At 42.9% G+C, this 24,763-nt stretch overlaps 1 protein-coding gene and 1 long non-coding RNA gene across 2 annotated transcripts in view; one reads left to right on the top strand and one right to left on the bottom strand.

Annotated features, from left to right (window-relative positions):
* The first annotated feature begins 754 nt into the window (after positions 1 to 754).
* The window catches only part of LOC142256153 (uncharacterized), a 51,314-nt gene continuing 27,305 nt past the window's right edge, over positions 755 to 24,763 (top strand). Inside the window, exon 1 of the mRNA XM_075327691.1 lies at positions 755 to 905. Coding sequence (XP_075183806.1) covers positions 830 to 905 — 76 coding nt within the window. The 5' untranslated portion in view covers positions 755 to 829. The remainder of the gene's footprint in view (positions 906 to 24,763) is intronic.
* Positions 8,227 to 10,154, bottom strand: LOC142256154 (uncharacterized). Its single transcript, XR_012727492.1, has 3 exons — positions 9,969 to 10,154; positions 9,712 to 9,831; positions 8,227 to 8,329 (listed from the first exon to the last, which is right to left on the bottom strand). It is a non-coding gene; the product is annotated as an uncharacterized LOC142256154 (long non-coding RNA).

Here is a 24,763-nt window from a genome sequence, read left to right as displayed (position 1 = left end):
AGCAGCTTGTACCTGTTGACATTTCCTGTTTTATTTGGAGATGCAGTTTTTTTGTTTTTTGCTCTCAGATTAGGTAAAAAAAGCTTGGTGACAGATCCAATTTCAGGCTAGAACAGTGCAATTAACCCTTTAAATTTTAGTACCCGCAAGATGCCTTAATACAGAGATGGCATCTAATACACAACCCCAAAAATAAAGAAGAGAAAGCAAGAAGATATTCCAAAAAAATAAAATAATTACCGTAATTAAAATAATTTGTCCTACATACGAATCTGTCCCCAGAGTGCAGAGTCCTCATAACAATGGATTGTGCGGAATTTCTATATTTTACGATTCATACACTTTGTTCAGTCAATATAGCCGTATTAGGGCTTGTTTTATTTGTGGAACGAGCTGCAGTTTTTATCATTAGTTCTTCATGGTCTGTACGACTTTCTGATTCATTTTTATTTTATTTATTTATTTATTACAATTATTTGTTTTCTCAGATTTGGAATTCATCCTACGAGATAAATGTTTTTTTATTTGGACAGATGCTCATGCCGATGCCTGATACGTACAATACAGACCAAAAGTTTGGACACACCTTCTAATTCAAAGAGTTTTCTTTATTTTCAAGGCTCTGAAGATTGTAGATTCACCTTGAAGGCATCAAAAGTATGAATTATCACATGTGGAATGAAATACTTAACAAAAAAGTGTGAAACAGCTGAAAATATGTCTTATATTCTGGGTTCTTCAGAGTAGCCGCCTTTTGCTTTGATTATTGCTTTGCACACTCTTGGCATTCTCATGATGAGCTTCAAGAGGTAGAAATGAAGAATATTACATGCGAGAAATTGCCAAGAAACTGAAGATTTCCTACAACGGTGTGTACTACTCCCTTCAGAGGAGAACACAAACAGGTGTGTCCAAACTTTTGGATTTTGTGCACTGTATAGTAGTAGTGTTTCTGCACTGTATAGTAGTAGTATTTGTGCACTGTATAGTAGTAGTGTTTGTGCACTGTATAGTAGTAGTGTTTGTGCACTGTATTGTAGTAGTAATTGTGCACTGTATAGTAGTAGTATTTGTGCACTCTATAGTAGTAGTAATTGTGCACTGTATAGTAGTAGTATTTGTGCACTGTATAGTAGTAGTATTTGTGCACTGTATAGTAGTAGTATTTGTGCACTGTATAGTAGTAGTGTTTGTGCACTGTATAGTAGTAGTGTTTGTGCACTGTATAGTAGTAGTATTTGTGCACTGTATAGTAGTAGTGTTTGTGCACTGTATAGTAGTAGTAATTGTGCACTGTATAGTAGTAGTGTTTGTGCACTGTATAGTAGTAGTGTTTGTGCACTGTATAGTAGTAGTGTTTGTGCACTGTATAGTAGTAGTATTTGTGCACTGTATAGTAGTAGTATTTGTGCACTGTATAGTAGTAGTGTTTGTGCACTGTATTGTAGTAGTAATTGTGCACTGTATAGTAGTAGTATTTGTGCACTCTATAGTAGTAGTATTTGTGCACTCTATAGTAGTAGTATTTGTGCACTGTATAGTAGTAGTATTTGTGCACTGTATAGTAGTAGTATTTGTGCACTGTATAGTAGTAGTATTTGTGCACTGTATAGTAGTAGTGTTTGTGCACTGTATAGTAGTAGTATTTGTGCACTGTATTGTAGTAGTATTTGTGCACTGTACAGTAGTAGTATTTGTGCACAGTATAGTAGTAGTGTTTGTGCACTGTATAGTAGTAGTATTTCTGCACTGTATTGTAGTAGTATTTGTGCACTCTATAGTAGTAGTATTTGTGCACTGTACAGTAGTAGTATTGGTGCACTGTATAGTAGTAGTATTTGTGCACTGTATAGTAGTAGTAATTGTGCACTGTATAGTAGTAGTGTTTGTGCACTGTATAGTAGTAGTGTTTGTGCACTGTATTGTAGTAGTAATTGTGCACTGTATAGTAGTAGTATTTGTGCACTGTATAGTAGTAGTATTTGGGCACTGTATAGTAGTAGTATTTGTGCACTGTATAGTAGTAGTAATTGTGCACTGTATAGTAGTAGTATTTGTGCACTGTACAGTAGTAGTGTTTGTGCACTGTATAGTAGTAGTATTTGTGCACTGTATAGTAGTAGTATTTGTGCACTGTATAGTAGTAGTAATTGTGCACTGTATAGTAGTAGTGTTTGTGCACTGTATTGTAGTAGTAATTAAGCACTATATTGCAGTAGTAATTGAGCACTGTATAGTAGTAGTATTTTTTATCACTATGTAGTAATATTTGAACACTGTATATATGTATATATACATATATATATATATATATATATATATATATATATATATATATATATACATGGGTATATATGACACATGTATAGCATACAGGAGGGTCTATAAGACATATAGGGGGTAGGATATATAGGATATATAAAGGGTATATAGGACATATGGACATCATGCAGGAGGGTATATAGGACATATAGGCAGTATATAGGACGCATGGATATCATATATGATGGTATATAGGATAAATAGGGGGTATATTGAATATATAGGGGGTATATAGGACACATGTAAAGCATACAAGAGGGTATATAGAACATATACAGTTAGGTCCAGAAATATTTGGACAGTGACACAATTTTCGCGAGTTGGGCTCTGCATGCCACCACATTGGATTTAAAATGAAACCTCTACAACAGAATTCAAGTGCAGATTGTAACGTTTAATTTGAAGGTTTGAACAAAAATATCTGATAGAAATTGTAGGAATTGTCACATTTCTTTACAAACACTCCACATTTTAGGAGGTCAAAAGTAATTGGACAAATAAACCAAACCCAAACTAAATATTTTTATTTTCAATATTTTGTTGCGAATCCTTTGGAGGCAATCACTGCCTTAAGTCTGGAACCCATGGACATCACCAAACGCTGGGTTTCCTCCTTAATGCTTTGCCAGGCCTTTACAGCCGCAGCCTTCAGGTCTTGCTTGTTTGTGGGTCTTTCCGTCTTAAGTCTGGATTTGAGCAAGTGAAATGCATGCTCAATTGGGTTAAGATCTGGTGATTGACTTGGCCATTGCAGAATGTTCCACTTTTTTGCACTCATGAACTCCTGGGTAGCTTTGGTTGTATGCTTGGGGTCATTGTCCATCTGTACTATGAAGCGCCGTCCAATCAACTTTGCGGCATTTGGCTGAATCTGGGCTGAAAGTATATCCCGGTACACTTCAGAATTCATCCGGCTACTCTTGTCTGCTGTTATGTCATCAATAAACACAAGTGACCCAGTGCCATTGAAAGCCATGCATGCCCATGCCATCACGTTGCCTCCACCATGTTTTACAGAGGATGTGGTGTGCCTTGGATCATGTGCCGTTCCCTTTCTTCTCCAAACTTTTTTCTTCCCATCATTCTGGTACAGGTTGATCTTGGTCTCATCTGTCCATAGAATACTTTTCCAGAACTGAGCTGGCTTCATGAGGTGTTTTTCAGCAAATGTAACTCTGGCCTGTCTATTTTTGGAATTGATGAATGGTTTGCATCTAGATGTGAACCCTTTGTATTTACTTTCATGGAGTCTTCTCTTTACTGTTGACTTAGAGACAGATACACCTACTTCACTGAGAGTGTTCTGGACTTCAGTTGATGTTGTGAACGGGTTCTTCTTCACCAAAGAAAGTATGCGGCGATCATCCACCACTGTTGTCATCCGTGGACGCCCAGGCCTTTTTGAGTTCCCAAGCTCACCAGTCAATTCCTTTTTTCTCAGAATGTACCCGACTGTTGATTTTGCTACTCCAAGCATGTCTGCTATCTCTCTGATGGATTTTTTCTTTTTTTTCAGCCTCAGGATGTTCTGCTTCACCTCAATTGAGAGTTCCTTAGACCGCATGTTGTCTGGTCACAGCAACAACTTCCAAATGCAAGCAAAACCACACACCTGTAATCAACCCCAGACCTTTTAACTACTTCATTGATTACAGGTTAACGAGGGAGACACCTTCAGAGTTAATTGCAGCCCTTAGAGTCCCTTGTCCAATTACTTTTGGTCCCTTGAAAAAGAGGAGGCTATGCATTACAGAGCTATGGTTCCTAAACCCTTTCTCCGATTTGGATGTGAAAACTCTCATATTGCAGCTGGGAGTGTGCACTTTCAGCCCATATTATATATAGAATTGTATTTCTGAACATGTTTTTGTAAACAGCTAAAATAACAAAACTTGTGTCACTGTCCAAATATTTCTGGACCTAACTGTAGGAGGTATACAGGACACATGCATAGCATACAGAAGGGTATATAGGACATATAGGGACTATATAGGATATTTTGGGGCTATATAGGACATATAACCATCTCTTTGAGCTGGAGCCAAGAGCCATCCATAGAGTTGTTCTGGTAGACCCAATCTATGTGTCCTGGACGCGTCCCGCCCCAGAAGCGGTCGGACCGCTCGGATCTGGACGTTGTTGCTTGTGTGGCTTGAGGGTCTCCGGACCCGGGGGCTCGGGGCCAAGCCGGTACGTGACGGGGGGTTATTTACAGGGGATTTAGGTAGTTTGTGACGCCACCTGTGGTGTGCGGTAATGGGGAGTACCGCCGCTGCCGTTGGGAGTACCCGGGGTGATGGAGTGGGTCAGCCAGATGATGTTACCCTCCATGGGTAGGGAAAGGTCTCTGGATGGTGGTTTGGGGTGCAGGGGGAGCGCGGGCTCGCTTGTTGCAGGGGTTAATCAGGTACTCACTCAGAAGAAAGCAGACACTGACAACGTAGTAAACCAAGTCTCTGAATGCTGCTGCTGTCCTGGGGAGCTCGTCCGGGTCCCGTTCCCTGCAGCACTACCTGGTGGTCCATGGCCTGCTTCCTGGCCCTGTATTTTAGAGTGTCTTTGGTGGCCTGTCAGCTTGGAGCTTTCCGGGGGTAGCAAGAGGAGCTTGCTCTCAGGAGCTTATGCTTGGGATTTCAGTGGGCTGCTTTGCTTGGAAAGCGATATCCTCCCCATTGTGCTAGTTTCCCCGATCTCTAAGCTTTGACTAGTCCAGGGGCGTCAAATATGCCTTTACCCTAAAAAATTTCTCACAAATGTACCACATCAATGTGTTTTTGCAACATCGAAGAAAGAGCACCTGACAATTTTTCAGTAATGATTTGGAAACCATGAGGACCTTTCATTGAGGACCCGACTTATTGTTGGTTTGGAGGGGGCTTCCAATGAAGTTGAGGGGTTTGCTTTTGGAATATGTCAATTCTAGCTTCTACAATATAAAGTGTTTGACCCAGTGAAAATTAACTTTTTGGACATCTGGCTGTTTGGCGATTGTCATCAAAAAATGTATTCTGTGTTGTCCGCTCATTCTTGGCATCCGCCCCACATTATAAAAAATCCACCAATGGGAGACCTTATACGTAGAAAAATAAATTGTTCCAGATGATTCCGATATGGAATCAGAACAAGTAAAAAATAGACTCAAACAGAGGGGCCATTCAACTGGGGTCCTAGAGCGTGCGGATAATATTGTACGGAATGTTCCGAGAAAGGATCCAAAAAGAAGAGCTAGGGGAAGGAATAGCAATGGTCACATCTTATAACATTTACAACTATATAGGCTTAAGATTAATTCTTTTATTAACCCCTTTCACTCCCAGGCAATGTTCCATTTTTTTTTCCGCTCTCCTTCTTCCGAGAGCTGTAACAAGAACGCAGCATTTCAGCTAATTACAACAGTGCAGCTCTGATCTGGAGAAATGAATCAGCGATCCTTATCCTTATCAGCTGATTCATTTATCCTGATCAGAGCTGCACAGTTGTAATCAGCTGAAATGCTGCATTCTTGTTACAGCAGCTGCTCTGCTGGCTGTAACGGGAACTACATCATGATAGCGACAGGACTCATCCCATGACCCTGTGCTGCCATAGCAACAATCAGCTCCCCATGATCGAGTCAAGGGGCCTCCGTTGGCGGCATGGAAAAGTCACATTCTCCGCTTTGGTGCTTCAAATTGTGCTGTCACATTTAGACAGTGCGATTTAAGGAGTTACAGGCATGGGGGAATCGCGGATCCACCTGCACCTGCGAGGCACACATGTCTGCTGTTCAAACCAGCAGACATGTGTGGAAATCACCGCTGGCTCACTGCAGCAGCCGGTGTTGATCACCACTTCAAAATTTAGGACATACCGGTATGTCCTAAATTATGAAGGGGCTAATTGCTACACTGCCAATGTAATATACTTGGAGTAAATATGGCACTCTAAAGAAAAGGATAAGGCGCCCTTTAGCAAATAGCAACAAACATAATACAGTGGGATTGTCTGCCGCTTCAAAACATTTCCTCCATAAACATTGACAGGATCTGTCTGGTTTTAGTTTTTTGGGGATTGAAAAAGTTTTTAAAAACAACAGGGGAGGTGATATGAGACATAAGATCCTGAATCGAGAGTCCTTTTGGTTCTTCGTGTTGGAAACTAAGGTCCCCCAGGATCATTGTACGATCACTTGCTTTTTTCAGAAATAATGTAATCTCCATTGATGAAAATGTATAATGAAAACGGGAGGCAATGTGCTCAATATAAGTTATAAATCATTAATATACTGCAAAAAATAAAAAATACAAACGATTATAGTAACAAAAATCATAGTCACATAGAAATTAGTATAGTATCCAGATGAGGAATGATTAGATATAAATATAAAGTGCAGGAATGAAAAAATTCATAGAAAAAAAAAATGAAACAATTTATAAGGGTAATCAATGAATAAAGATAATATATGTGATAGCCCCCAAAAATATTAATTGTCCAATATTAAAAAGTAAGGGGCAAGTGCAATAAACCAATATAGAAAGACAATGAATAAATGATATCCATACAAATAAAGTGAGTATGTGCTAATTGCATTCCAGCTGCACCTTTGTCTATGGAGTCCAAAAGCTAAGCAGGATCAATGTTGTCTGATACACCAATGGCTAATAAGCAGAACTGTATGGATCATATAACAGTCACTTATAGCCTAGTTATTAAACCGGGAGTGGAGCTGCATATATAAAGACTATAAATGTAAGTACATGGCTGTGGAGAGATACACATCAATATCAACAGTTACCTTGATATGGAGCACATCGTCCACACCCCGACACGCGTTTCGGAAGTTTCTTCGTCAGGGAGAATATAAGACATCTGGGGGTATATAGGACATATGGATGTCATATACGAGGGTACAACACTCATCACCATCTCCATGTATAGAGAGAATATAGGACACATGTATAGCATACAAGAGGGTATATAGAACATATAGGGGTATATAGGATATATGGATATGGATAACATACAGGAGGGTATATTGGCCATATAGGAGTATATAGTACATATGAATATCATATAGGAGTGTACTGCAGTCATCACCATCTCCACATATAGAGAGAATATAGGACACATGTATAAGATACAAGAGGGTATATAGAACATATAGGGGTATATAGGACATATGGATATCATACAGGAGGGTATATAGGACATATAGGAGTATTTAGGACATATGGATATCATATAGGAAGGTATCGCACTCATCACCATCTCCACATATAGAGAGAATATAGGACACATGTATAGGATACAAGAGGGTATATAGAACATATGGAGGTATATAGGTCATATGGATATCATATGGGGGGTACCGAACTCATCACCATCTCTACGAGCCATCCATAGAGCCTGGTAGACCCAATCTATACAATCTCTTTACCCTAAAGTTCTCACAAAAGTACCAAATCAATAAGTTTTTGCAACATGGAAGAAAGAGCACCTGACAATTTTTCAGCAATGGTTTGGAAACCATGAGCAATGGTGGGAAAATGAGGACCTCCAAACTTCACCCAACCAATATGAACATGACTGACACATTCATCACCTGGCATGAGCATCCATCAATCCCACAGCAAGAGTGAGGAGGTATTATACACTCGACTCAAAGTTTGGAGGTGCATTGGAAATTACACAATTGATGTCATCTATATACTCAACCGATATCATCATGGAAGCCTCTACATCAACTCTCGATTTCCTGGTACCTCTGGATGGCAGTGCTCTGCTAAAGCAATGTGCTTTAGTCCTTGTCAATGTAGGGTCCCAGGCACAGTCTACAGAAAGTGTTCCAATACATGGGGGAAAAACACAGCAAATACCATCACATTCAGGACAGAGGGGTCCAGTGTCCGACTGATTCCACTCCCACAAAAAGCCTCCATTTTATACTTTGGTTTTTCCTTCGGATTCAGATATTTCTTTCAAATGGCGTAAACACAGGAATGAGTCCTGGAGAGAGAATCACGTGACCCTGAAAAAAAGTAATGGACACAAGTCAATATCTGTCACGGGGTATGAAATGACAGGGGCTCCTAGGCTGGCCTTCAGACTTGAGAACCTGCATTGTCTTTTATCTCAGAGGTACGCTTGATGGTAGCCAGGTCTGAGCCCCCAGCTTGATCCTGACTCCTGTCCAAGCCCTGATTTACCTCTCCCTCTCCCCCACCCTTGAGGTGGGGTGGAAACACATCAAGAAAACTCCACAGAAACAACACGGACAAGGGAGAATGAAAACTCGTACACACTACATTCAAACACAAAGCAGAGACTATACGTGTACAGGGGAATAAAGACAAAAAGGAAGGAAGTTAACACTCAACTGGGGAGCTTCCACACCTCTCAAAATCGCAACTACAGATCACCATGAACTGGATCACCACTGTCACAGGGTCCTTCTCCGATATCACACGATCAACAGAGAGAGAAATGGGTGAAGAATCCAAAAACATTTATTCCAAGCAAGTCAGAAGATCCATAATATAGTCCACCACACAGAGGGTAAACTAGTCCAGTAATGGCATAAATGTCCTGGGAGGTTAGTCACAATCCTCCAGAAGTCCTTCTTCAGGGTATTAGGGGTTTCTCACAGTCTCTCTGGGGTGTCAGCTTCTCCCTCTGAGGTTCAATTCTTCTGTCTTGTAAGTCTCACCCAAAATGACTAATCTCCCAGGTAAACAGAGAGTTTGGGTGGACTCCAGGCCCCCTCCCCCACACTTAGGGAGAGAAGCACTGCAAGGAGTTATAACCCTACACAAAGGATAAACAATACATCGAATAGACAGACCTTCACACCCAAAACATGAACCCACACAAAATGGTACATAACCCACCATATCACACCATCACAACTACAAAGACCAGAATCACTGGAGCCTATGCTGAAGCTATAACCGGCGCTGAGAAGTAAGAACCAGAATCTTATATAGGAAGGAAACGGATGTTATTGATCAGTAGCAATGGGAGCTCCTAGCAGAGTTTCCCAGGTCAGCAGGAATTAACACCTGCAGGATTGAGGAACAGAGCACATGAAACAGCCGACGTCCAGCTCTAGCTGAACAGCTAGGAGGCATCATGTTGCCTGTCAGGCTCTGCAGTGTGAACAGAGCCTGACACTACCATGACACCTAATGAGTCTAGACCTGAACACTGCATGACAATATTTAGCTATCTATCTATCTACGTATCATCCGCCCATTCATACATCTATCTATCCTTCTATATATCCACCTATGATCTATCTATTACACATTGTGGATTTTCTGTAGAAAAGATTCCACTCCAGATCTAGACCTTTGAGTTTGCATTTTCTTCCTACGTAAGACTATTCCATGGCGCGGAGACCCCAGAGCTCACCGGACAGATGTCTCGTTTCCACTTTGCAGCAAGTTTCATCCCCCACGCAGGACACGCCACTTTGTGCAGATTCATAATATTGTCCGGTCCGTCCACCCCTCCGAGGAGCGAAGCTGAACACTGGAACCCAAATACAGAAAATCTACGGTGGTCATCAGATCCAATCTCTACTCTGATATAAGACAATACAACAGACCCTGCCGGTCCAGTCATAGATATTATGTATATTGTAAGTTTCTGCAGATCTCCCGTCTTACCTGGTGGTATGAGGAGGACACACATAGTGAGGATCAGTGGGTACATGGCGTCGTGGTGGTTCCATACAATGATGAAGCTTTTATATAGACATCCTTGTGTAAATCATTATCTAGAACACCATACGGTAAGTATCGATGGCGCCAAATCTCATCGGCTCATATCAGGTTTCTTCTTCTCTTTTTACAGGTGCAATAACCCTGAAATGACTTTTATCCATGAAAAGAGTTATTTCAACAAGGAAGCAGAGTTACAGTATCATAAAGGGGCTCTATCATTCTGTTTATGTTACCGATGGGGTGCTAATACTTTATTGTGTCACTATGTGGGTGCGATTATGGATGAAGGAACCCGAACGGTAAAGTTTGTGGCTTGTACCGGACACCAGATGTCCAGGTCTCGGAATCAAACACAGACTTTTAGTAAAAGTCTGTGTTTGAGTTGTATGTTAATAAAATTTGTTGAAAGGCTACAGGGCAGCCAATCAACAAGCTTTATTGCATGGGGATGAAGATATAAAAAAATAAAATAAAAATTACGTGGGCTAGAACATTTGTTTGATAACCAGCATAGGTAAATCTGCAGCTACAGGCTGCAACCCCCAGCTGTCTGCTTACCTTGGCTAGTTATAAAAAATAAAGGGGGATCCAATACCGTTTTTTAAATTATTAATTTAAATAAGCTTTAAAAATTGGCGTGGCTCCCCCTTATCTTTGACAACAAGCCAAGGTAAAGTAGGCAATTGGGGGCTGGTATTATCAGGCTGAGACATTCCATGGTTATTTGGCCCTTTCCAGCCTAAAAATAGCAGCCCGCAGCCACCCCAGAAGTGGTGCATCCATTGGATGCTCTAATTCTGGAGTTTTGTCTGGCTCTTCCTGATTGTTCCATAGAATTCAATGGGAATTGTGGGATATTACTGCTTTAGATTATGTCGAAACTTCCAGGATTTAATTTTAATTAATAAATCGATGAACGAGAGAGTATTGGGGAGTGTTTATTCAAATAAACTTTTTTTTTCCTTTGTGTGCATGTTTTTTTAAACTTATACTTACTGGTTAGTAATGGAGGTGTATGATAGACTGCTTTCTATTACTAACCTCTCGGCTTCATGCCAGCTGACATTACACAAAATATATTACCCCAATTGTTAACTCACCCGTACAATCAGGAAGAGCCAAGTACAATGAAGATAATGGATGTGCTACTTCTGGGGTGGTTGAGTGCTGCAATGTTTAGGCTGGGAAGGGCCAAGTTACCATGGATCTTCACTCCCTTAAAATACCAGTCTTCAGTTGTCTGTGTTGCTTTGGCTGGTTATGAAAACTAGGGCAGAGCCAATGCCTTTTTAAAAATTATTTATTTAAATAATTAAAAAAAAACACCTTTGGATCCCCTCTGTTTTTGATAACCAGCTAAGGGAAAGCAGACAGTTGATGGCTGCAGCGCACAGTTGTCTACTTTACCTTCACTGGTTCTCAAAAAAAGGTGGGAGTCAACATTTTTTGTTTATCTATTCCACAACCATATTTGTTTGCACAACAATTGCCCCCATTTTGGTTCCTTTTGCAGCAATCTAGCCCTAACTATGACCATTTTACTGCACAGAAGATAAGGTCCCCATTGACATATATGGGGTTTGAGGTCTGGGGTCAAATTTGGATCAAGTGTAGGTCCCACACCAAGCTTTTATTTAAAGTCTGGCCGAGACAAGCAAACCCGATCTTCCGCTCATCTCTAGTCGTGATCACACTGTTGTTGTCACTAAAGAATAATGGGACAATAAAAAAAAAGTTAATTTAAGGTCAAAGTGTAATGATGGGAGTAACAGTATTATATTATATGCTCAGACATTACCTTATAAAATGGTCAAAATACATAATTTACATAAAGTCGTGTAGGATAAAAGGATTTCCCCTTGATTATCCGGATTTGTTGCATTGTCTACTCATTGTTAATGTGAAGATTCTCAGACAAATGCTCAGCGTGTGCACATAGCCTTATGTCCACCTTTGTATGGCTTTTATGACATATGTTTGCCTGGGGAAGGCCTCGGTACAAAGCAGAAACGTGCAGCCCCTATTTCCCTTTAACGTTAAAAATATAAGAAAGTTTTATATGCTTTACCATGCTCAGGTGCTCAGTACTCGTAACTAGTGATGAGCGGGCACTACCATGCTCAGGTGCTCAGTACTGGTAACTAGTGATGAGCGGGCACTACCATGCTCAGGTGCTCAGTACTGGTAACTAGTGATGAGCGGGCACTACCATGCTCGGGTGCTCAGTACTGGTAACTAGTGATGAGCGGGCACTACCATGCTCGGGTACTCTGTACTCGTAACTAGTGATGAGCGGGCACTACCATGCTCGGGTACTCTGTACTCGTAACTAGTGATGAGCGGGCACTACCATGCTCGGGTACTCAGTACTGGTATCTAGTGATGAGCGGGCACTACCATGCTCGGGTGCTCTGTACTCGTAACTAGTGATGAGCGGACACTACCATGCTCGGGGGCTCAGTACTCGTATCTAGTGATGAGTGGGCACTACCATGCTCGGGGGCTCAGTACTTGTGACTAGTGATGAGCGGGCACTACCATGCTCGGGTGCTCAATACTCGTAACTAGTGATGAGCGGGCACTACCATGCTCAGGTGCTCGGTACTGGTAACTAGTGATGAGCGAGCACTACCATGCTCAGGTGCTCAGTACTGGTAACTAGTGATGAGTGAGCACTACCATGCTCGGGTGCTCTGTACTCATAACTAGTGATGAGCGGGCACTACCGTGCTCGGGTGCTCAGTACTCGTAACTAGTGATGAGCAGGCACTACCATGCTCGGGTGCTCAGTACTGGTAACTAGTGATGAGCGGGCACTACCATGCTCGGGTGCTCAGTACTGGTAACTAGTGATGAGCGGGCACTACCATGCTCGGGTGCTCAGTACTGGTAACTAGTGATGAGTGAGCACTACCATGCTCAAGCGCTCAGTACTGGTAACTAGTGATGAGCGGGCACTACCATGCTCAGGTGCTCTGTACTGGAAACTAGTGATGAGCGGGCACTACCATGCTCGGGTGCTCTGTACTGGTAACTAGTGATGAGCGGGCACTACCATGCTCAGGTGCTCAGTACTGGTAACTAGTGATGAGCGGGCACTACCATGCTCAAGTGCTCAGTACTCGTAACTAGTGATAAGCGAGCACTACCATGCTCGGGTGCTCAGTACTGGTAACTAGTGATGAGCGGGCACTACCATGCTCAGGTGCTCAGTACTCGTAACTAGTGATGAGCGGGCACTACCATGCTCAGGTGCTCAGTACTGGTAACTAGTGATGAGCGGGCACTACCATGCTCGGGTGCTCAGTACTGGTAACTAGTGATGAGCGGGCACTACCATGCTCGGGTACTCTGTACTCGTAACTAGTGATGAGCGGGCACTACCATGCTCGGGTACTCTGTACTCGTAACTAGTGATGAGCGGGCACTACCATGCTCGGGTACTCAGTACTGGTATCTAGTGATGAGCGGGCACTACCATGCTCGGGTGCTCTGTACTCGTAACTAGTGATGAGCGGACTCTACCATGCTCGGGGGCTCAGTACTCGTATCTAGTGATGAGTGGGCACTACCATGCTCGGGGGCTCAGTACTTGTGACTAGTGATGAGCGGGCACTACCATGCTCGGGTGCTCAATACTCGTAACTAGTGATGAGCGGGCACTACCATGCTCAGGTGCTCGGTACTGGTAACTAGTGATGAGCGAGCACTACCATGCTCAGGTGCTCAGTACTGGTAACTAGTGATGAGTGAGCACTACCATGCTCGGGTGCTCTGTACTCGTAACTAGTGATGAGCGGGCACTACCGTGCTCGGGTGCTCAGTACTGGTAACTAGTGATGAGTGAGCACTACCATGCTCAAGCGCTCAGTACTGGTAACTAGTGATGAGCGGGCACTACCATGCTCAGGTGCTCTGTACTGGAAACTAGTGATGAGCGGGCACTACCATGCTCGGGTGCTCTGTACTGGTAACTAGTGATGAGCGGGCACTACCATGCTCAGGTGCTCAATACTGGTAACTAGTGATGAGCGGGCACTACCATGCTCAAGTGCTCAGTACTCGTAACTAGTGATAAGCGAGCACTACCATGCTCGGGTGCTCAGTACTGGTAACTAGTGATGAGCGGGCACTACCATGCTCAGGTGCTCAGTACTGGTAACTAGTGATGAGCGGGCACTACCATGCTCGGGTGTTCAGTACTGGTAACTAGTAATGACCGGGCACTACCATGCTCGGGTGCTCAGTACTGGTAACTAGGGATGAGCGGGCACTACCATGCTTGAGTGCTCAGTACTGGTAACTAGTGATAAGCGAGCACTACCATGCTCTGGTGCTCAGTACTGGTAACTAGTGATGAGTGGGCACTACCATGCTCGGGTGCTCAGTACTGGTAACTAGTGATGAGTGGGCACTACCATGCTCGAGTGCTCAGTACTGGTAACTAGTGATGAGCGGGCACTACCATGCTCGGGTGCTCTGTACCAGTAACTAGTGATGAGTGGGCACTACCATGCTCGGGTGCTCAGTACTAGTAACTAGTGATGAGCGTGCACTACCATGCTCGGGTGCTCAGTACTGGTAACTAGTGATGAGCGTGCACTACCATGCTCAGGTGCTCAGTACTGGTGACTAGTGATGAGCGGGCACTACCATGCTCGGGTGCTCAGTACTGGTAACTAGTGATGAGCGGGCACTACCATGCTCGGGTGCTCAGTACTGGTAACTAGTGATGAGCGAGCACTACCATGCTCGGGTGCTCAGTACTGGTAACTAGTGATGAGCGGGCACTACCATGCTCGGGTGCTCAGTACTGGTAACTAGTGATGAGCGGGCACTACCATGCTCGGGTGCTCAGTACTGGTAACTAGTGATGAGCGGTCACTACCATGCTCGGGTGCTCAGTACTCGTAACTAGTGATGAGCGGGCACTACCATGCTCAGGTGCTCAGTACTGGTAACTAGTGATGAGCGGGCACTACCATGCTCAGGTGCTCAGTACTGGTGACTAGTGATGAGCGGGCACTACCATGCTCGGGTGCTCAGTACTGGTAACTAGTGATGAGCGGACACTACCATGCTCGGGTGCTCAGTACTGGTAACTAGTGATGAGCGGGCACTACCATGCTCAGGTGCTCAGTACTTGTAACTATTGATGAGCGAGCACTATCATGCTCGGGTGCTGGGTACTGGTAACTAGTGATGAGCGAGCACTACCATGCTCGGGGGCTCAGTACTGGTAACTAGTGATGAGCGGGCACTACCATGCTCGGGGGCTCTGTACTCGTAACTAGTAATGAGCGAGCACTACCATGCTCGGGGGCTCTGTACTCGTAACTAGTGATGAGTGGGCACTACCATGCTCGATTGCCTCTTCCCCCACAAATATGCTTAATGTATGGTTGGTGATATGTGGGCAGAGAGAAAAACTGCCCAATTAGTGACTTCCAATGGAAGTCAGGCTCTGGGATCAAGTCCTGGTCCCGAACTAATCTCCATCTAAATTCTGGGAACCTGACCTTCAACTGATCCGCTCTTCTCTATCAGGCAGCAATATTTATTACTAGATATATACCTTGTACTCTTATAAGTATTCATACCCTTATACTTCCCTAAGAGCATGAAAGCCCTGCCCCAATCCTCCTCTGGCCCTCCTAAGAATGACTGACCACCAAAAAACTACTTTTGGGTGGAGTTTACATAAACTCAACCCCCTTTTGGCAAAAGTTTCCCAGAAAATCTACTACTATTGGCAGCAATAATTGAAGCTCGGAGCCGATGGAACATAAATTACTTTTTATAGTTTTTTTACTGAAGTTTTTTTATAATCTTCTTTAAACAGTTTGTATCCAACAACTTAATTTTTATAACTTTGTATTTCTGTTTTATCATAGTCAATATTTACATACCCACACTGTTTATTTGCATAGCCACATCCACACCACACTTTCTTACCATTTCATGTATTATAACCATGATACTATTTTTTATTAGCAGCAGGACATCCCTTCTTTAACAAGACCAGTCACTTGCTCTAAAAATTGAGTTAAATGCCTTGTAAAAATCCTCAAGTTCTCCTGAGTCTGCCGCTCTTTTCCGTTTTGTTCTACGTCGTTCCATTACAGAGATATTCACATTTGTTCCTTTTGAAGCGCAATATGTGAAATCTCTTCTTTTAGTCAATCTGTATGTTTCTGCAGAGTTTTCATCTGCCAATCACAGTTCAGCATCATCATTGATGACCAAACTGCTGAGCTGTAATTGGAAGCTTCTGGAAGGGAGGGGTGAAAGTGCGCAACTCGAGAGAAGACTCTGCAGAAACTCCCAGTTGGTCTACAAGCAGAGATTTCCCATTCCGCGCTCCAGAAGAAACAAATGCGAATATCTCTGGAATTGAGCGACGCAGCACAAAACGGAAAAAAGTGTCAGAATCAGGAGAGCTGAGGGAGTTTTGCAAGGTGTATATCTCAAATTTTTGAGCAAGTGACAGATTTTTTTTAACCCCTTACTTATGTCAACATAGCTTTTTACAGTGTTCATTAAAAGGGTATTTTCTGCAGGACTGTTAGCTCGGTGCCCCTGGCTGGTAATTTATAGAATGCAATGTTTTTTGGGTTTTTTTGTTGTTTTTTTTTGCATGAACATCCATTAAATTAGTTTGTTAATTCAGTACAGATATTGCCAGTATAAAATATAATTAGAATGTTGCTTTGTTCTGTGTAGTCTACAGGGGGTCATCTAAGTTTGACCCTGCTGGGAATAGGGTGTATGAGTGCCAAGGGTGCACTTACTTAAAAAAATGACATCCCTGTCATTATTTAATAAATTAATTCAAAGACATTGTATAATGATATGATAGTTTTTGTATAATAGTTGAATTAAGATTAAATGTTAACATGTCCACTTATGTTAAGAAATATTAAACTTTCTACAGGGTGTCATTATTTTTGCATATGCCTGTAACTTTCCAAAAGTAGGCAGTTCTCTCAGAAAAATTGAGGTTCAGAAGTAAAAGAATGGTTTCTTTAGCGCCACCTACAGGATACAGTAAGAGGTAGAGTAAAATGTGATTGTAGTACCCATATTTTACCACTAGATGTCATTTGATTCATGCAGATCTGAAAGGGAGAACACTATTCAGATGTTTTTTTCTTCAGATTTTGAGTGACAGCTAACATCAAGAGCTGAAGAGAAGATGCAGCGTAAATGTGATGCACTGCAGGCACCACAGAGAGATAGATGGATAGATAGATAAGGGATGGATAGAAAGGAAAGGGAAGGAAAGAAGGAAAGGAAGGAAGGAATGTAAGGAAGGAAAGGAAAGAAGGAATGTAAGGAAGGAAGGAAAGGAAGGAAGGAATGGAAGGAAAGAAGGAAATGAAGGAATGTAAGGAAAGAAGGAAATGAAGGAATGTAAGGAAAGAAGGAAAGGAAGGAAGGAATGTAAGGAAGGAAGGAAGGAAAGGAAGGAAGGAATGTAAGGAAAGAAGGAAATGAAGGAATGTAAGGAAAGAAGGAAAGGAAGGAAGGAATGTAAGGAAAGAAGGAAAGGAAGGAAGGAATGTAAGGAAAGAAGGAAATGAAGGAATGTAAGGAAGGAAGGAATGTAAGGAAAGAAGGAAAGGAAGGAATGTAAGGAAAGAAGGAAAGGAAGGAAGGAATGTAAGGAAAGAAGGAAAGGAAGGAAGGAATGTAAGGAAAGAAGGAAAGGAAGGAAGGAATGTAAGGAAAGAAGGAAAGGTAGGTAGGAAGGAAAGGAAGGGAGGAATGTAAGGAAGGAAAAGAAGGAAGGAATGTAAGGAAAGAAGGAAAGGAAGGTAGTAATTTCATGAAAGAAGGAAAGGAAGGAAGGAATGTAAGGAACGTAGATAGGAAAGGAAGGAAAGAAGGAAGGAATATAAGGACTATAGGAAGGAAAGGAAAGAAAGGAAGGTGGCAAGGATGGAAGGAATGTAAGGAAAGAAGGCAATGAAGGAAGGAATGTAAGGAAAGAAGAAAAGGAAGTAAGGAATGTAAGGAAAAAAGGAAAGGAAGTAAGGAATGTAAGGAAAGAAGGAAATGAAGGTAGGAAGGAAGGAATGTGAGGAACGTAGGAAGGAAAGGAAGGAAAGAAGGAAGGGAAGGAAGGAATGCAAAGAACGTAGGAAGGAAAGGAAGGTAAGAAGGGAAGGATGGAAGGAATGTAAGGAAAGAAGGAAATGAAGGACGGAATGTAAGGAAAGAAGGAAAGGAAGGAGGAATGGAAGGAAAGGAAGGTACGGACGAAAGGAAGGAAGGAAGGAAAGGAAGGAATGTAAGGAAAGAAGGAAATGAAGGAATGTAAGGAAAGAAGGAAAGGAAGGTGGGGATGAAAGGAAGGAAGGAAAGGAAAGAAGCAATGTAAGGAAAGAAGGAAATGAAGGAAGGAATGTAAGGAAAGAAGGAAAGGAAGGTATGGACGAAAGGAAGGAGTGGAAGGAAGGAATGTAAGGAAAGAAGGAAATTAAAGAAGGATTGGAAGGAAAGAAGGAAAGAAAGGAAGGAATGTAAGGAAAGAAGGAAAGGAAGGAAAGAAGGAAAGGAAGGAATGTAAGGAAAGAAGGAAATGAAAGAAGGAATGGAAGGAAAGAAAGAAAGAAAGGAAGGAATGGAAGGAAAGAAAGAAAGGAAGGAAAGATGAAAAAAAAGGAAGGAATGTAAGGAACGTAGTAAGGAAAGGAAGGAAGGAATGGAAGGAAAGGAAGGAATGGAAGGAACGTAGGAAGGAAAGGAAGGAAAGAAGGAAGGGAAGGAGGGAATGGAAGGAACGTAGGAAGGAAAGGAAGGTAGGAAGGGAAGGATGTAAGGAATGTAAGGAAAGAAGGAAATGAAGGAAGGAATGTAAGGAAAAAAGGAAAGGAAGGTAGGGACGAAAGGAAGGAAAGAAAGGATTGTAAGGAAATAAGGAAAGGAAGGTAGGGGCGAAAGGAAGGAAGGAAAGGAAGGAAGGAATGTAAGAAAAGAAGAAAAGGAAGGAAGGAATGTAAGGAAAGAAGGAAAGGAAAGTAGGAATGTTAGGAACGTAGGAAGGAAAGGAAGGAAAGAAGGAAATGAAGGAAGGAAAAAAGTAAAGAAAGGTAGGAAGGAAAGGAAGGAAAGAAGGAAGGAATGGAAGGAAAGAAGGAAAGAAAGGAATGAATGTAAGGAAAAAAGGAAAGGCAGGAAAGAGGGAAAGGAAGGTAGGAAGGAAAGGAAGGTAGGAAGGAAAGGAAAGAAGGGAAAGAGAAAGAAAGAAAGAAAGAAAGAAAGAAAGAAAGAAAGAAAGATCATATATTAAATGTTTGCAGATACCTTAGCGGTTACAGAAGCTGCTGTATTCTTTTGTTTGTATAACACAAATAATTTTATTTCTATACCGCACATATATCTTTATAATTCAGAGGGTATATTTACAAACAAAGCATGGTGTACCATCAATATAATAAATGGGGGAATACAAACATTGCTGCATGAGCCGTCATCAGCCAGTATCTGTATATGTCAAGATACAAAGTGTTTCTGAATGCACAGAGGGTGCGGACACAGATATCACTGTTCTACAGCCAAATTGGTTCAGAACCGAAAACAATTGAACTCAACTAATTTTGTGGCCCTAAAAACAAGCATGATGCCTAATTTTGCTGATTGGCTCCAACTTTCAAGATCGATAGAAGGGTGTAACTACTTATGACATCTTTCTTGGAAGCTTATAGAAAATTTTCGTCTTTATTAGTTCATCCTCATTATTGGTTTGTTAGTATCTAGTCTATTGCACCATCTATTTAGTCTATTGAGCCTTCAGTATTTTATCATCTTAGGGCGACCAATCAAAGAACGCCAACTCAGCTCCGATGCCGTCATCCTAATTACTGTCCCATCACCTATATTTATAAATGCTCTCTAAGATTTAACGTTTTAGCATTTCTTAGTGTAGTTACTTAACATATTGACATGTTTCTTTATGTTTTTTCAGATGTGCCAGGTTCTTGCAGTAGCAAATCAGATAGCTTTGGCTAAATCTGTGGGGTGGAGAAGTCACTTTTAACACTAGAAGTCCCAGGAATTTCGAGCTCCGTAGGGTTCCAATGGTAGAAATGTTAAATGACCCCTCTCTGGGACTTCTAGTATTAAGTCACAAAGGCAAAACTTGACAACCATGATAAGGAAAGTGACAACCTGTATTTTGGTTGTTGAATAAGAGATCAAGAGTTGGCTCCACACATATACGGCAATAGACGGATCACATCTTACCCAGTGGTGGCATGGGAAGAAGCAAGCTATGCAATTTTTATTCAAATAAACCTTTTTTTTCCTTTGAGTGTGTTTTTTAACTCTATACTTACAACGTTAGCACTGGGGGTGTCTGACAGACTTCTCTGCACTTCTAATCCCTCGGCCTGATGCCAGCTGTGAATTCACAGCTGACATCAACCTCAAAAGTATTACGCTGATTGCCACTGCACAAGGGCAATCGGGAAGAGGTGGGTAAATTGCCATAATTGGAGCATCTATTGGATGTGAGTCGCCCAAGGGATATCGATCCAGCTTCAGGGACGCTACAGGGTCTTCTTCTGTATATGGCAACAGGTATGTCGGTTTTGTATATATGTGTGGGTTTGTGGTCAGGGATATGGATGACCGCCACTGCAGATTTTATGAGCGTCTGGGGCTGATGGAGTCTGCAGTCAGATGGTGTGGCCTCCTGTGAGTGAGGCAGGCCCCAGGGGCTCAGGTGAGTAGGATAACAGGTCCAGAAATAACTTAGGCTTAGTCCAGAAAGTCTTGCAACTGCTTTTTACTCACTTTTTGATGTTTCTGTGACCTGACCCGGGCGATGCTTCAATAAACCAGGTGAAACCAGGTATCCTTCAAGCCAGTCTGAGGGTAATCATTAACTCACCTTCCTAGCACTTCTGTGTTCAGATAACCCCCTGACCTGAAGTACCGTGGGGTCTATCCAGGGAGTCGCTACTGCCTTTTCTCCGTTTTTGGATCGTTTGCCGGCAGCGTGGACCAGGTGAGATGGCTTCTGGCTCTGTCTCCTTATGGGTCCCTGCATTGCTGCTGAGGCTTGGACTCTGTATGGTTGGTGAGGTACTTGTAGTTCCCCTCACCGGCAGGTTTAGCAGATAGTTAAACTTGAGTCTACTCTAGGGACCTGTTCCCCGTACATGCCTAGTCACCGGCAGTCCCCGTACTTGACTGACTATCTCTCTGTCTTTCTGACTGACTAACTGGTAACCGTTCTCCCTCACTAACAGCTACTCCACGTGCAGGGTCTAACTAGTATGAGCGTGCATCTGCGTCTCCTAGCAACCGCTGCTCACCACTACCAGACTGGCTTGCTCCACTCCTTTCCTGACAACCTCTGCACTTTTGCTCCCAGCCCCTCCATTACACCCCTTGACAAGAATTGAAGGCCAGACCCCTCCAAGGACTGCCCAAGGGTACCATCTAAATGTGTGGGAGACCTGGTTGCTATGTGACTGTGCGTACACACCTCATTCTGGCCTTTAGGGTTACCTGGAAGCACTGTCCCAGCATGGGTGCAGTACTCAGTGGTGCCTGACCAGGTCAGGGGCACCACAGATGCACCATTTCTGGTGTGGCTGCGGGCTGCTATTTTTAGGCTGGGTAGATCCCAATTACCATGTACCTTCCCAGCCTGATAATACGATCTAGAGCGCCAGTGTTCCATAAAGCTTTAATAATACTATCTCCCAGCTGTCTGCTTATCTTGGCTGGTTATCCAAAATATGATGGAAACCATGTCGTTTTTTTTTAAATTATTTGTTTAAATAATTAAACAACGTCTTGGGACCCCCTCTATTTTTGAAAAACAACCAAGGTAAAGCTGGCAGCTGAGGGTTCCTGCCCAAAATTGTGCGCTTTATCTGGACTAGTTATTAAAAATAGTAATTTTTTTATATTTATTTCCTATCCATATTTGTTTGCAAGACAATTCCTACCAGTTTGCTTCATTTGCAGCTCCCTTTGTGTTGTTAGAGACTGCTTAAAACTATGGCTACTGTGAATGTGGGCTAGTACTGCAGCACAAGAAAAGTCTGAAAGACAGGAATTTGAGGTTCAGATTATAGAGAATATTAGTCATAGGTCATTGGTGGAATTGAGAGTACAGGTAGAGTAGTAGACAGAGATGAAGGAGGAGATGGGTGTAAGGAGGAGCAGAACAGTGGAGAGGACGGGTTGTTTGGTAGACACAGATGAGGAGGACATGTAGGGCAGTGCATAACTGTGGGTGAGAATGATAAGGTTATGGTGTACTCCAAAGAAGGACATAGACAGAAAAGGGCCCCCTTAACTCTTGAGCTATCATGGGGAAGTACAGATACTAAAGGGGCTCCTAGGCTGTCCCTAAAACTGGGGACCCTGTGCTGTCCCTTATCTCGATGGTAGACTAGAAGGTAGTCAGGGTCGAGCCTCCAGCATGGTCCTGTCTCCTGTCGGGCCCTGACCTAATATTCCATGCACTCCCAACCCAGGCCTGGGCAGGACATGAAGTAGTACACATCCCACAAGACAAAGACAAAGGGGTAAAACTGATACTCAGTCACACCACAAATATCCACAGAGGAGAGACAAGAAGACACCGGAGGGAATAAACCAAAGGAAAAGGAGTAAGTCCCACCAGGGATCTATCATACAGCACTGACAACAAATCGCTGGTCACCAAATGGAGAATCACCACGGACACCGGGATATTGTAACTGCAAGCAGAAACTATCTTCAGCGGTCTCCTACTACACTCCCTAGCCTTAAATACGAGGAGACGAGCTGAGGAAGGGTATCGGCAATCTGGGTCTCAATGCCACTTTACACGCAGAGATAAATCTGTGGCAGATCTGTGGTTGCAGTGAAATCATGGACATATTGTTCCATTTGTACAAAGCCACAAACCTGGCACTGATTGTCCACAATTTCACTGAAACCACAGATCTGCCGCAGATTTATCTCTGTGTTTAAAGTGGCCTTAAGAGTAGTGCACACTGCTCCTGCACGTCTGGAAGCCGTGAAACAACTCAGCCGAAGCCCAGTCGAGTTGCGCACTTAAGAGAGACCAGATAGCCTGTTGGACATTGCAATGTAAACAGAGTTAGACGCCATAGAAGTAATTTGCATGTGCAGATCTGGACAGCACATGACATGGGCCTAGGTTGCACTAATGAAATGTCCCCCTCTGGTGTACTCTGTAGTGGATAGGTAACCAGTGCAATGACTGGCACAGAGTGGAGGCAGTGGTGTAATAGCTGGACAAAAATGTGAGTGCATTCAGGTTAGACCCAAGAGGAGAGACTATAGTAAGAGTTAGTTTGATTAGTTAAGAAACATTTTATTACTAGAAAATAGGAGAAAAAGAAAAAAATACCTCAATCTCTTCCCCATTTGTCTACAAATTCTAATTCACTGGAAGAACTATTAATCGTCGAGTTTCTTTGGAAAACTATTATATTTATGCAGTTTTCCATCCACATGCGATAAAGGTGTTACTCTATGTTATGAGGCTGAGTGATCATTTTACTTTTTACTATGAAGTTGTGAATTTATTACCGGCTGATTGCTTTGTCTGCATTGTATGATAGCTGTTGCTAATATTTAATTGATGGAGATGGATTTGGCCCGCGGTCCATAATGACCTGAATAATTAATTGCGTGTAATTATCCATCTGGCTGGAGCTTTCTCTTACTTTCTCGTATGATCTTCAGAAATCTGGCTCCCAACACTATACACCCAATACCAAATTATCGGAGTCCAAAATAAAGCATCCAAACCTTAAGAAAAGACAAAGAGCACAAAGGTTCCCGGAGGTTTAGTTAGTTACTTTACTTTATTGCCCTGACATTGAATTATCTAATTGGCATGAAGTTAGATGACTTTAAGTCAACTGGCCTCTGTTGTAGCCCTCCTCCACTGCTATATGGTTATCTGGCAAATGGACTCTAACTCACTCTCTCGAAAAGAAGCTTTGGCCTAACACCTATGTACAGTGCCGGTAGAATGCTTTGAATCAGTTGTGAATGTAGGCTAAGCCCGATCACACTTCTTTTATGCTGTGCATCCAATGGTTTCCACCTGAATCTCCTAAAAAAGAAATATCAAAGATAACCTTCAATGAAGTCATTGATAGCAATGGTAGAAAAAAGAGCACAAACAGGGCACATTTGACCTCCACTTGTAGCCTTGTTGTCTGTAGTTCTTGTCAGGCTGCCACTAGGGGGAGCTAGAGTCCTGCAGGGAAAGACACTACACAGAGCTGAATAAGCAAGGAGGGGAACTCACAGTGTGTGCTGGTGCAGAGTCTCGCAACATCAGCCGGAAAGCAGAAGCGGGGGATGGTCGGGCAGGCCGGGTCATACACAGTACGGGAAGAAGGAAGACTGGAGGAACGAGCAGAGGCGGGGTGGAGGTCAGGCCGAGGTGAGTACCAGAGGAAGCAACCGAGTGAGGAGGCAAGAGAGGTGGGAACACCTATTGTGGGAAGGAAGGAGGTGGGACAGAGGAATGGCAGAACAACTAGGGGAAGGAACACAGACAGAGACTGAGGACACAAAGAGGGGATGTTTCAGGATCACACTTACAGGGACCAGCAATCACAGGCAAAGCAGTGCTAAGTTTATAGCCGGTGGTGAACCAAATGACAGTATTTAAAGCATCCAAGCTCCGGAAGTGAGGCCCGGGAGAAGGCTCAGCCCCCTAGCCATGTGGATAGGGAGGCAAAACA

This window comes from Anomaloglossus baeobatrachus, chromosome 11 (genome assembly GCF_048569485.1).
Source record: "Anomaloglossus baeobatrachus isolate aAnoBae1 chromosome 11, aAnoBae1.hap1, whole genome shotgun sequence".
NCBI classification, from domain to species: domain Eukaryota; kingdom Metazoa; phylum Chordata; class Amphibia; order Anura; family Aromobatidae; genus Anomaloglossus; species Anomaloglossus baeobatrachus.
Note: the sequence above shows the minus strand (reverse complement) of the source record. Positions and strands in the feature narration are given on the sequence as shown.